General features: G+C 41.2%; 1 protein-coding gene across 4 annotated transcripts in view; it reads right to left on the reverse strand.

Moving 5' to 3' along the window:
* Positions 1-14,893, reverse strand: part of LOC144595246 (bifunctional heparan sulfate N-deacetylase/N-sulfotransferase 4-like) — a 717,307-nt gene that overhangs the window by 210,016 nt on the left and 492,398 nt on the right. For all 4 annotated transcript variants that reach the window (XM_078402506.1, XM_078402496.1, XM_078402516.1 and 1 more), the window contains one exon: positions 6,641-7,948. In XM_078402506.1, coding sequence (XP_078258632.1) covers positions 6,641-7,702 — 1,062 coding nt within the window. In that variant the 5' untranslated portion in view covers positions 7,703-7,948. The remainder of the gene's footprint in view (positions 1-6,640; positions 7,949-14,893) is intronic.

Below are 14,893 nucleotides of genomic sequence, written 5' to 3' on the forward strand. Positions count from 1 at the left end.
GAAGATTTAATAAGGCTTTTGATAAGGTCCCTCAAGATAGGCTGATCCAGAAGATTAAGACGTGTGAGATTCACAATGACTTGCTTATATGGATTCGGAACTGGCTGATTCATAGAAAACAGGCTTGTTGCGGAAGGTTGATATTCTGCCTGGAAGTCAGTGACCTAATAATAATTAGGTGGGACCTCTGCTGTTTGTAATATATATAAATGACCTAGACCAAAATGTTGGTAGATACAAAATGCTGGAGTAACTCAGCGGGTCAGGCAGCATCTCTTCCGAGACCAAAATGTTGTTGGGTTGGTGAGTGAGTTACTAAGTTTGCTGATGACATCAAAATTGGAGGAGTTGCAGACAGTGAAGAATGCTGCCAGAAGATACAGCGGAATATTGACCAGCTGCAGAAATAGGTGGAAAAATGGCAGACGGAGTTTAATTTGAGCAAGTTAGAGTTGATGTAGTTAGGGAGGTTGAAATTATGGAGAGAGTATACTGTTAATGGCAAGACCCTGAACAGGTTTGACATGCAGAGAGATCTTGGAGTCCAAGTTCACAGCTCATTAAAGGCAGCAGCACAAGTAGATAGGGTGATAAAGAAGTGGTAACATATGGTATGTTTGTCTGCATTGCAAGGGGAATTGAATATAAGAGTCAGGAAGTCATGATGCAGCTCTAGGAATTTGGTTAGGCCTTGCTTGGTATATTGCATGCAGTCCTGGACACTCCATTACAGGAAAGATGTGGAGGCTTTGGAGAGGGTTCGGAGGAGGTTTCTAGAATGCTGCCTTGATTCGAGGGTTTCAGCTACAGGGAGAGATTGGATAGATTTGGATTGTTTTCTTAGGAACCAGAAATTGAGGGGTGACTTGATAGAAGTATATAAAATGACAAAATGACAAAATTAATTTAGTTTACAGATACAGCATGGTAACAGTCCCTTTGGCCCACTGAATCGGCACCAATCAGTGAGTTTATTGCGGGAGTTTGAGGGAGTGTAGTCAAATCACTTTCAGCTGTTTCATCAATTATCTTCCTTCCATCACAATGGAAGTGAGGTTTTTTTTGACAATTGTATAATGTTTTATGCTCAGTAGCTCAAGATTTGATGATATTCAACCATAGGCAGAAATTGCAAGTAACATTGACCTGGCAATGACCATCTCCAACAGGAAGGAATCTAATCACCCACTTATGACATTCAATGGAATTAACATTGTTGATTCCCCATTATCGATATCCTGCAATCTGCACTGACTGGAAACTCAACTGGATCACTCAAATTCACTCCATGGATAAATAACTGGTCAAAGGCTGAGTGTCCTACATTACGACTGCTTCCTAAAATCATAAAATATTTCCACCAGTTGAAAGGCACAAGTCAGATCTACAGTGGAATGCTCTCCATTCGTCTAGATGAGAGGAATTCCAAAAACTGTCAAGAAGCTTCATTGCATCTAAGATAAAGCAGCCCACTTGATCGGCACCCCATCAACCAGCCTAAACATTCATTGTTCAGTCTGAAGAAGGGTCTCGACCCAAAACGTCACCCATTCCTTCTCTCCCGAGATGCTGCCTAACCTGCTGAGTTACTCCAGCATTTTGTGAATAAATCGATTTGTACCAGGATCTGCAGTTATTTTCTTATACTAAACATTCAGTGCTTCCATCACTGATGCACAATGGCTACAGTGCGCACCATCTACAAAATTCCTTGCTTTTACTCCCTTGGACACTCTGACATACTTCCCAAGCCCCCAATCTCTATCATCAGCAGGGCCAGGGCAACAAATGCATGGAAGCACCGTCACCTACAGGTCCTCCTCCAATGCATTTATCTTTCTGACTTGGAAGTGTATCACCATTCCTTCTTTGTTAATAGGTCTAAATCATGGTGTTCCTTTACCAATTGCACAGTGGGTTTACATTCACCAGAGAAAAATGCAGGAGTTCAGAAAGACAGCTCACTGCCACTTTCGCAAAAGTGATAAAGGGCTGGCAATGAAGGCTGGCCTTGCCAATGACATTTGGATCACCCCAAAAATATTCAGAATGTGACCATAACTCGGAAAGTTCTGTGGGACTTACTACAACAACAAGATGGTTAAATTATCAGCCAAACTTTGCAATATCAATGACTGCAGGATTGGACAACTGGTGATCAAATATGCCTAATGATTGGAATGTGCCACGTAAACTTCTGTTCTGCAGCTGCTGATTCATGCTTATTTGCTCTGCTTGACCCACCAAGCACAGAGGATGAGGAAAACCACAAATAACAACAGTTAAAGCATAAGGTATTGGTCCAGCAATATCAAGGGAACTCGACTAAGGTATGTCATGGTCTCCGAGGCTTCAATTCTCTACTCATTTAAGGGTGGATGCTCATCGCCAAACATGCAGTAAAAACACATTGTACTTCGATGGGAAAATGCTATTACAGAATCCTTCTATGTGAAATCAGCTGTGACACAGTCCGACACATAACTAACCATGTTCTTTTGACTCAAACTGCTGGAACATAAAATGTAAAAATGTCAGTTAACCAAATTCCAAGAATAGTTTATGTAGCCAACAGGATTATAAACTGAACTATTACGATTTCTTGAAAGCAGTTATTGTTTTGTTGATGCCATTTATCCACTGATAGAACATGAAATACAACTGTTTGAAACAAACAGAGGAAGAGCAACTTAACACAGCCATTACACTTCATAAGGATATGAGGCAAAGCACCTCTGGTATTTCAACTTGCACAAAGATCCATAAATCATCAAGAGAGATAGTTCAAAGGAACGTTCTCCAGCTCAACAATCGTGTGCACCATCACATGACTGATATGATATCCTTAGAACTTAAACACCTAGGAAATGGCAGCCCACAACCACAAAACACTAAAACATAGTGCAATGTTGTGTCATCCACATGCACAAGTACGTGATTAGTTGAGGAAATGTGGAGCATATAGCTGATCACTAGGGTGATTGGAGCTTTTGCGTAGATGGCTAAGGATTATAACCTTTAGTAATTGTGATTTGACTCAACCATGAGATGACAGGGTTAGAACTCAGTCAGACCAATTTTGGAGCTGCAAGGGACTGACACTAATGCACTGCCATCCACACAGATGAATTCAGCAACAGTCCATCCTACCCCAGATATGAATCCTGGGGTGAAATGTAAAACTGGTTATCAGAATTCTGAACAATCCTACACACTAGGGTACATTCCCAATTCTCCAACCTTGAACACTACAAACACTAACTAAACTATGAAATGTCTTGGTTGCATTAAAGATTTGGGCATTTTGAACTAATTTTGGGGTTTTAAATTTATTGAATATTTTTTGTTTATCGTGTTATCTATGAGCACGGTGTTTATGGGCCTGTTCTACTGCTGCACGTAAGAATTTCATTGTTCTGTTGTTGGTACACACGTATGACAATTAAACACTCTTGACGTGACTCTTGACTCTACGTCAGGACTGGCTACAATACTGAGAAATAGATTCAGAACCCTGGTATCTTTCTCTTTATACTACCTTTTGTACTTGTGTTAGGCTGGATTGTATTAATGTGTAGCTTTATCTGTTTTTAATGGATAGCACACAAACAAAAGTTTTTCACTGTACCTCGGTATATGTGACCATAATAAATTTGTACTTACACCTTCCAGGAAGGTGGAAAGTGATTTAGTTCATATTTACCAAGAAAACTCAAAAGACACATGGCAAAGAGCCAAGAGCGAGAAGATGCTGCGTGGCGATGCGTGTCTACAGATGGGTGGGGGAGCAGAAGTAATAATGAAAGTGGGGTAATAATAATTACAGCTGTAGCTTCAGTGTCATAAAGAGAATACAATACCTATGGCAATGTTGGAGAGACATAGTTTTGCAATGTTGACTGTTTGTGTGAGAGACATTAACGGCTGGGTTTATGTCTACTGCACTGCAGGTCAGAAGTGGAGCATGCAATGATGGCAGTGACATTTAAGGGAAGAAGGTTGTGGATTCTTCGAGAGGCTGAGGAGGCCATCGCGAGATTTTGAAACACACCCATAAGGCAAAATAGGCAGTTGGTCTTAAAAGGAGACCAGATAAGGTGTCACAGAGAAGAAAAAAAGTATTTCTGAATCGGAGGCCAGTGAAAGAGGAGGCCATTTTCACAAGTGATTTTGATAAACCTCAAAAGTGATGTAGCAATTTCAGAATAATTGAAAACAACACAAAGTGCTGGAGTAACTCAGTGGGTCAGGCAGCATCTCTGGAGAACATGGATAAGTAACGTTTCAGTACAGGAACCGTTTTCAGAAATTCTACTGCTCTTCCCTTCCAATTTTAGAAATTCAGGCCTTCCAGAATAATAGAACTATTCCCCAAATCTGAAGGCAACCAGTTCAAAGGCAGAGGCTGAAAACTGCTTCATCAAAGCCGATTCACGGGGATATTGTGAAGAGCAAGGCCAGTCTAAGGGTCCACAGACAAGGTGAGAAGCAAGAAACTAAATGATATCTATACTGACTTTGATGCCAAGTTATATTCATATCTGTACATCTCTTTTATTTGCCTGTACTCATGTTTTTCTAAATGCCTGTTAAACGTTGCGAATGTGTCTGCATCCACTTCCCCTGCAGTGCATTTCAGGCACCTCCCACTCTGTGTAAACAACTTGCCTCGCAGATCTCCTTTGAACTTTCCCCATCTCACCTTAAATCAATGGCCGATAGTACTTGACCTTTCCATGTAAAATTATGAGAGGCATAGATAGGGTAGGTAGTCAGAGTCTTCCAAACAATTCTGTCTGTATACCCTATCTGTGCCTCTCATAATTGTACATACTGTACTTCTATCAGGATTTTAGAACGGCACGGTGGTGCAGCGGTAGAGTTGCTGCTTTACAGCGAATGCAGCGCCGGAGACTCAGGTACGATCCTGACTACGGGTGCTGCACTGTAAGGAGTTTGTACGTTCTCCCCGTGATCTGTGTGGGTTTTCTCCGAGATCTTCGGTTTCCTCCCACACTCCAAAGACGTACAGGTTTGTAGGTTAATTGGCTGGGCAAATGTAAAAATTGTCCCTAGTGGGTGTAGGACAGTGTTAGTGTACGGGGATCGCTGGGCGGCGCGGACCCGGTGGGCCGAAGGGCCCGTTTCCGCGCTGTATCTCTAAATCTAAATCTAAATCAGGTCTCATACTTTGTAGGGCAAGTTGACGTAGGCAGACTACGTGATTTCTGGGGGTAGCTACTATGACCATTAGGGTTTTGCTACCAATGGAATTGTTGAATGGGCTCAACAATGTGTCCTGGTCCAATCTCATCGACACTAATACCAAGAGAGTACACCAATGCCTCTACTTCCTCCAATGATTCAGGAATTTCAGCATGGCTCCAATTACTTTTATCAACTTCAACAGATGCACCATTGAGAGCATCCTATCGGGCTACACCATGGCTTGGTATGGCAACTGTTCTGCCCGAGTGATAGCAATGGCAAGGACTGAAGATATTCAGAAGGATATTAGAGAATACACTGATATTAATTTCAGTCAAAATTTGCATATCTGGAAAGCAGAAGAGAGTCTGGAAACAGATGCCATAGTTGAAGAAGATTGAGAAAGGGAAAGTCAGAGGAAATGCCTTTCTGATTTCATTAGTGGCAGCAGGAAAACGAAATAGCCGAGTTTCTGCAGTGAATCAGAGTGGGAGTGAGAGTCAGGGCAAAATGTGGAGTGAAAGCAGACACATAAAGATGGAGAGCCTTCAGAAGCACCACGGTAAACCAATTATTATGTATAACTATTACTAATGTAGTTAGATAGAATGATTAACCTCTATGTTAACTGTGAAACACTGTTGCACCAGACACTACTGGTCATATCAGGATTATGCTTTCAATAAGGGGAATCTTTTTCATAGCTCTACCTATGTTTATTTGAAACAAAGAATCTTACAGACACAGCAGAAATGATACAAGATGCATAGATGCAACTCACAACCTTACAGTCCATTTGAATCTCTGGATTCGTTGTCGAAATGACCCAAACTGCATTTGACTGCACCTTAGGTAACATGTTAATCAAACAACACAAAAGAAGATTGTTATGTAAAATGATTTCTAAGCAATAATGATTTTTTTCATCTGCCACTGCACAAAATTCCATTACTAACTCCATATTCCTATATTTGAGAGCTCCACGGTTTGAAGACTCAGATAATTAAAAGCAGAAGCGTTTATACAAGTTATTAATCAGTACAAAGGTGCATGTAGCCTGCTTTTAGTGCCAAGGTTTCTCTCAGCCAAATGAAACAGAGGCAAAAGAAAAAAAACCCCACTGAAAACTAAAATCCTTTTTTTTCTTCTGTTTTTATGTCATAAACTGTGAGCCACTGATGCTTTAGAATCAGTCCTTGGCCATTTCTGGCAGGAGTAACAAAGTTTACAAATAAATGTATATTCAAGGTAAAAGGTAATCAACCTATTTTGTAGTTTCATTTGTGTTTCTGAAAGATTCCTATTGTGTTTACATTTCAGAAAGCCTTTCTCCAGAATACACTGAATGGGGTCATGTAACATAATGCAAACAAAGAATGTTTGAAAGGAAATCAAGGTCAGACCATTACATCCATTGAAGTACTATTCTTACCTTCACATCGTTAACATTCATCCTTGTTCCTTCTTTCCCCACAAATATGTCATCAATGTCCACAAGAATGTATCGTTCCAAGGAGAGTGACAACTTTTTCCCTGTGAGGAAGGCGATCGCATCCACAAAAATAAGTTTGTGCAGCCAAAAGTTTACGTTGTTCCCGAACAGGATTCGCTGAATGCCATCTAACAGTCCCAGGTCCTGAACCACAGTGGCATGGAGAACTTCGTCAGTGATCTGGTGAGGAATGCTCTCAGTCAATCTTGATTTGGCGAGCAACACCGGCTGGTAAGTAGAGTGATTGAACTGGAACACAGTCCAGTCCTCGCCTGGAAGTGGGCCTCTCTCAATTTCTTTCGCTTTGGTGATGCGCAGCAGAGGAGATCGTGGGTTGATACAGCAATCCTTCAGAGCAAGGTTGGTGTGCAGGTTCAGTGGGAAACCCTTCAATTGTGAACTCAGTACACTATTCTCATTGGCTTTGTGAAACCCTATAATGCCAACATTATACTCCGTACAGTATTTATCGAGCAGTTCTCTATTCCACGAGTCCATATTCACATATTTTAAAATATTTTCATATATAACAAGTGCATATCTTCCCCTGTCCTTGTTTGTTAAAGCTGGCATGTCCCCTTTGCTAGGGGCAATTTCAGTGTGGTGTTTAAAATGGCTCGACTCCAATATTGCCACAATCTCCTGTCCAAGCTGTGAATATTGAGTCTCAACAAATACCAGAACCATCGGGTCTGCTCTGGACGTGTCAATCGGTTTTGCAGTCTTCATTTCAAATACTCTGTACGGTAAATGTTTTGGATCTCCACAATCTTGTTCCGGGGTGGGTTTAGAAAGTTCCAGTTCTTGTTTGTAACCAGTATAAAGGTAATACGCTGATATAATAACACTCACCATGCAAAAGGCAGCCAGCAAGAACACCATCCTCCGCAAATGCCGAGGAAACCTCATGAAAAAATTCATGATTTGATTGAGGAAACTTTTCCTGCCTTTCTTCCCTTCTACGAGTCGACAGTGAGCTGAATACAAGCAATGTCTGCCCATAGACCACTGCAGCTCATGTAACCATTGCAGAAACAATTACTGCTACTCTTCAGCAAAGCTGGCAGGTTAAGGCAATTGGCACAACTCTCTTCTGGGTCTCTGCAAGTGTTTACACGGTCGATCGTTGGTCAATTTCTCCTGAAGTCGGTCGCGGTTCCATCTTCACATGAAGTCGCAACAAACCTGGGGAGATCGTCCTTCACTGCCAGAGATGACTGCCAGAAATTTCCATCAAACAGATCTCATCTGCAGAAAAAACAATCAAAAAAAGCCCAACATTGTTATACAGACAAGCTGTTTTAATAAAGCACCAGTATTTCATGTGGTCCCGCACAACCAATTATCAGCCATCAAAAGCATATTAAACAAACTTATTCTTCCCTCAATGTGCTGAATGGATTATTTTAAATGTCAATTTAGCTCTGCAAATGGTGCTTGACCATCTGTTTTCCAGAAATCGTTCCATTTTTCTTGAAAAAAAGGAGAAATAACACCATCTTTTATCTTGATGATGAAAGCATTTCCATTAAAACTAAATCCTTTCAACTTTTTCACTCACTAATGTGATATCCTGAGCTCAGACACAGAATAACAAGTTAACTCACTGCTGACTGGAACTTGACTGCACAGCTGTACTGTGGTTTATTCAATCATTTACAATCCTCCAACCAAAGGTGGCACTGTTACAACTCCTTCCACCCTAATTTAAAAAAAAATCCTTGTGGACATTTTGTTTTGAATGTAACCAACGGTATGAAATTATTACAATCTTGTCTGATAGTTTACTTTTATATAACCTGAATAAAATGAGGGCATCATGCATATATGTCGCATATACAATGATATGTGCATTTCAGGAAATAACTTCACAAATTTAACCTAACCACTGGGTTTCTCCTTCTTTCTGGATATCTTCCCTGACCAAAAGTTTCCGACTGTTTAGGACCACTTGGACTTATTTTTAATTGAGTCAAGCCTTCCTTTTGACCTACATTCATAGATTCCAGTCCATCAGTCAATTTTGTTTGACTGTCAACCCCACTTGAACCTCCATTTTCAGGCTGATTCAAACTCTCACTAACTTGTGTACTTTCTTGTACCATTTCTGGTTCATCTGGTACATGTATTTGAGTGGTAACCCAATTATCTGACTCGTATAATTTGTCTGATTTCAACCCTGTCTGTGCTTGCATAGGCATGACATGATCAATGTCTACTTTTCTCATCTTTCCACTTCCAAACATCTTGACCAAGTATGTCCGTGGTCCGCACTTTCTCACTACTCTTCCAGGTAACCACTTCACCCACTTGTGATGATGGTTTTTCACCCTTACCTTCTGATTCAACTCAACACTCCTTTCCTTTACTCTACTTCCGCCATGATATGCTTTTTGTTTCTCCTGTTTCTCTTCTACTGTTTGAGCCAAGTTTGGTTTCAACAGTGAAAACTTTATTCTGGGTTTTCTTTTCAAGAACAGTTCAGCTGGTATTTGACCAGTAGTGGTGTGAGGTGTGTTTCTATATGCAATCAGAAAGTTAGCCGGTTTGTAAAACAAAGACAACTGTCTTTTCTTTGGATTTAGATCCAGCAGTTGTTTGACTAATGTACGCTTCACAATTTGCACTGTGCGTTCTGCTGCTCCATTGGACGCAGGATGGTATGGAGTGTGTTTTGCAGCAATTCCCTTTCATGAATTGTGAAAACTTTTGTGAACAGAATTGTGGTCCGTTATCAGACACAATTTCCTCTGGAAATCCATAGGATGCAAATAACCCTCGCAAAATGTCTATCGTTTTGCTGGATGTCGTTTTTTTCATCAAAAACACCTCAACCCACTTGGAGTGACTATCAATCACAATGAACAATTGTTGTCCCTCTAACTCTGCAAAGTCAATGTGTAATCTTTGCCACACTCTAACCAGCCATTTCCATGGCTGTAGCGATACTGTGGGTTGATTCTTTCCAACTGCTTGACATGTGCTACACTCTTTCACCGTTTGTTCTATCTCCTTATCTAGACCAGACCACCATAGATAGCTTCAAGCTAGACTCTTTGTTAGACACATTCCCAAATGCTGATCATGAAGATCTTCTAGCAATTTTACTCCATATTTTTCAGGTATTACAACTCTCGCTCCCCACATGACACAACCTTAGTCTACTGAGAGTTCATTCCTACGTACAAAGAATGATTTCAATTCTGCCTCTGAATTCGGCAATTTGTTTGGCCATCCATTTGTAATATATTCCTGCACTCTTGACAAAAATCTGTCAGTGCGAGTAGCCTTCCGAATGTCCCCTGATGTGATAGGTAACTCATCTACATGAGAGAAGTAAAACAAGTCCTCTCTGTTTGGGGTAAGCTCCGATTCCAAAGGTAATCTAGACATGGCATCAGCATTGCTGTGCTCTGCTGCCTTACGATACTGAATATAATACTGGTATGCAGACAATATCAATGCCCATCTTTGCATTCTGGCTGCTGCCAGAGTTGGTATGTGTGCTTTTGGATTTAGGATCACTGTCAATGCCTGGTGATCTGTCTTGATTACAAACCTTCTACCATACGTATTTGTGGAACCCCCTAACGGCAAAAGTCAATGCAAGAGCCTCTCGCTCTATTTGCGCATAATTTCTCTCACTGGCATTGAGTGTTCTAGACGCAAATGCTATTGGCCTTTCCTCTCCATTTTCTAACACATGAGAGATCTCAGCACCAACACCGTATGGTGAAGCATCACATGCTAACTTCATTGGCTTATTGACATCGTAATGAACAAGCATTGAACTCTCTGCCAACTGAGCTTTACACGACTTGAAAGCTTGATCACACTTACGTGTCCACTACCATGGTACATCTTTTCTCATAAGCTCATTCAAGGGATGTAAACAGGTGGACAGATTTGGCACAAACTTCCCATAATAATGCACTAATCCTAAAAAGGATCGGATCTCAGATATGATTCTGGGAGTGAGCGCATTCTTGATCGCATCAACTTTACCCTTGATGGGGTGTAGACCATCCTTGTCTATCTTATGACCCAAGTACTCTACCGAGTTTTGAAATAACTCATACTTCTGGGCCTTCACTCTTACACTGTGTGTTTCAAGTCGTTTGAGTACCACTTCCAACCTTTCATCACGTGTCTGCCTGTCAGGGGCTGAGATGAGGATGTCATCCAAGTAACACACCACACCTTCAATTCCCTCTAGAATTTCCCTCTTGAAAAATCCCTGGTGCTGATGATATACCAAATGGAAGCCTATTGAACTGAAACAATCCCAAATGCGTGTTAATAGTTAGCTTGGATTTAGATTTGTCATCTACACCTAACTGCAAGTAGACATTTGTCAAATCCATTTTTGTGAAGACTTGGCCACCTGTGAGGGTGCTAAACAAATCCTCTGCTGTTGGTAGGGTATCTGGTATGCTATCTTCAAGTACCTGATTTACGGTCACCTTATAATCCCCACAAAGTCTAACACTACCATCAGGTTTAGGTACAATTACAATGGGTGTTGCCCATTCACTACTTTCTACCTTACTGATAATGTTCTCAGCTTCAAGTCTTTTCAGTTCTTTCTCAACCTTGTCCTTAAGAGCATACGGCACAACCCATGGTTTGCAATGCACTGGTGTCGCATCCTGCTTCACGCGTACTTTCACCTTGTACCCCTTGATTGGCTCTCCCTGGTTGCTAAACACCTTCGGATGTTGCTTGATTATGTCTTCTGGACACTTGAATTCTTCATGAACGAGGAATATCTCGTTCCAATTGAGCTTCAAGATCTGCAGCCAATTACGACCTAGCAACGCAGGTTTATCTCCCTTTACAACTACGAGGGGCAACTCAGCCTGTTGTTCCTTATACCTAACTGGTACATGTACGCATCCTAACACTGGAATCTTCTCTCCAGAGTAACCACGTAGCTCGATTCGCTTCACTTCCAAAGGAATTTGACTCAGCTTCTCCCGATACACAAATTCTGGAATCACGCTCACAGATGCTCCTGTGTCGACTTCCATGGTAACATGAGCTCCATTCAACTGAACTTGCACGGACACATTCTTTGTCTTCCCGTTTACTAGCTCATTGCTGCAGATGGTGTAAATATAGAGAAGCTCTTCCTCTGCCTGCAGTTGCTCCACAGAATGCAGCTTACTTGTTGTTGAACCTTTTTTCTGCTTAGCCTTTCGACAAGCCTTCACTGGGTGTCCCATCTTGTGACATGAGTAACAACACTCTGCCTTGAAGAACAGACAAGACTGTGCTAGATGTGAGCCCAAACAGTGATAGCATGACTTTGCAGTCGTCTTGCTACCCTTCCATGGATAACGATTCTCTGACGTCTTTGTCGACTTATCCTTCTTTAGTTTACTGGGCTGCAGCTTGTTGTCTAGAAATTGTCCTGACTTCTCTAGAACCACTTTCTGCCATATCCATTGACAAAGCAGTTTTACAAGCTGTTTCAAAGGTCAGGTCATACACTGTCATCAGCTTACTTCGGATCCGCTCACTTCTCAGTCCACACACAAAACGGTCTCTTAACGCCCGGTCTTGGAAATTTCCAAACTTACAATGAATTGATAACCTCTTGAGTGGCACGATAAAATTACTAATATCCTCCTCTGGAAGTTGGCATCTCATTCCAAAACGATAGCTTTCAGCTATTTCTCAGGGCTTAGGGTCATAATGTTCTGTTAACTTCTTCAGAATATCCTTCAAAGGCGTCCTTTGGTTTGGCTGGAGCTAATAAATTCTTTACTGTATCATAAACTTCAGGACCCATTTCAGTGAGAAAAATTGCTCTTTTCCTAGTTTGAGTTGCTTCATTCAACTGTCTTGATTCTGCATCAGAAGTTTCTACTTCAGTGATGTTATTTGCAGCAATAAAAAACATCTCTAAACGTTTGATGTACACACCGAACGTTTCCCGGCTTTGCTGGAACTCACCCAATCTTCCGATATACCCACTGGGCACCGCCATTTTAGATTTTTAAAACATTTTTTTAACAGTCTCACAGAATTCAACTTTGTGACCCGATTTCCAGCTTTCCTTGACCCCAAAAGTTATACAACCTTCTTCGTGCCTCTGCAGAATTCCTTATCTACACAACCAAGTACAGCTGGGGAATCAACGATCCCATCCTCGTCGCCAATTTGTGATATCTTGAGCTCAGACACAGAATAACAAGTTAACTCAGTGCTGACCAGAACATGACCTCTGTACTGTGGTTTATTCAATCATTTACAATCCTCCAACCAAAGGTGGCGCTATTACAACTAAAATTAAAAAAACGTAAATTGATTTTGCTTTTGCTTTTCCTCGACATATTTAATGATCATAGCATGGTAGAAATCCAAGGTCAATTTGAGGGTGAGAGACTTGGATTGGAAACGAATGTCCCGAATTTAGTGAAATGAAATTATGATGGTCTGACATCAGATTTGGCCGATATGGACTGGGGAAATAGATTAAAGGATAAGATGATAGCGAAGCAGTGACAGACACTGATAGAGATATTTCATGAGTCTCCGTAAATTTACATTGTAATGAGGAAAATAAAAGCCTCTACAAGATGAAGGCAGGATTTGTGACTAACTAAGGAATTTAAAAAGGCATATTTTGGAAAGGGCATGGATTAGTCTAAAGAGTTGTCATAAGCTGCAGGGTTGGTTAACTCAGAATCCAGCAAACAAGGACCGAAAATTATATAGAGGCATGTAACAGAGGAAATATGTAGGAAGGAACTGCAGATGCTGGTTTAAACAGAAGATAGACATAAAAAGCTGGAGTAACTGGTAGAAGGGTCTCGACCCAAAATGTCACCCATTCCTTCTCTCCAGAGATGCTGCCTGTCCTACTGAGTTATTCCAGCTTTTTGTGTAGATTTTCCGGTGACAGAGGAGTCAAGAGTCAAGTCAATTCAGAGCACTCAAGCCAAGTGCACCAACAACAGAACAGTGTCATTCTTACTTGCAGCAGCAAAACAGTGTGAGAGTCTTCTGGCAAATAATAAAAGCACCAGCAGTAAGAGTTTCTATCATACATAAAAAAGAGGTAAGCTAAAGTAAACACTGGTCCCTTAGGAGCTGAGACTAGGGAATTAATAATGGGAAATAGAGAAATGGGAAAGACTAAATAATTCTTCTGCATCAGTCTTCAAGCACTAAATGCTAAATCTCAATACAACAGATGATCACAGTGCTACAGTGGAGTCAGGGAGTTCAAATAATCTATTGGATAAACAACTGGGACTCCAGAAAGACAAGTCCCCTGGACATGATAACCTGCATTACAGAGTCTCAATGGGAGTGTCTGCGCGGACAGTGTATGCTTTGGTTGTTCTCTATCAAATTTCCCTGCCTTCTGGAGAGATCCCAGAGGTTAAGAAAACTGCCAATGTAACATCATTAGTTATGAAATGAAAGCAGGAGAAAGCAAGAAGTTATAGAAGCATAGAAAATAGGTGCTGGAGGAGGCCATTTGGCCCTTCGTGCCAGCACCGCCATTCATTGTGATCATGGCTGATCATCCACCATCAGTAACTCATACCTACCTGCCTTCTCCTCATATCCCTTGATTCCGCTTGCCCCGAGAGCTCTCTCTAACTCTCTTTAAATTTATCCAGTGAATTGACCTCTACTGCCTTCTGCGGTAGAGAATTCCACAAATTCATACCTCTCTGGGTGAAATAGTAAAATAATAGACAATGATCCCAATCCATTAATCCTTCAGAGTGGCAACACAGATGGATAGAGTGGCGAAGAAGGCATATGACATGTTTGCCCTCATTGGTTGGGACATTAAGACTTGGGAAGTTATGTTACAATATTACAATTCACTGCACTTGGTTTACCCTGTGCAGTTCGGGTCATCACGCCAAAGGAAGGATGCGATTGTGCTGGAGAGAGTACAAAGAAAATTCACTAGGATAGACACAAAAAGCTGGAGTAACTCAGTGAGTCAGACAGCATCTCTGGAGAAAAGGAATAGGTGATGTTTTGGGTCGAGACCCTTCTTCAGACTGAGAGTTAGGGGAAAGGGTAACAAGAGATATCGAACAAATTAATGAAAGATATGCAAAAAAATAACAATGATAAAGGAGACAGGCTATTGTTAGGTGTGGCCTAGGTGAAAATAAGTTACATACAATGAGATTCACCAAGACGGCTTTCAAGCTAGTG

Source organism: Rhinoraja longicauda, chromosome 1 (genome assembly GCF_053455715.1).
Source record: "Rhinoraja longicauda isolate Sanriku21f chromosome 1, sRhiLon1.1, whole genome shotgun sequence".
Lineage (NCBI taxonomy): Eukaryota > Metazoa > Chordata > Chondrichthyes > Rajiformes > Arhynchobatidae > Rhinoraja > Rhinoraja longicauda.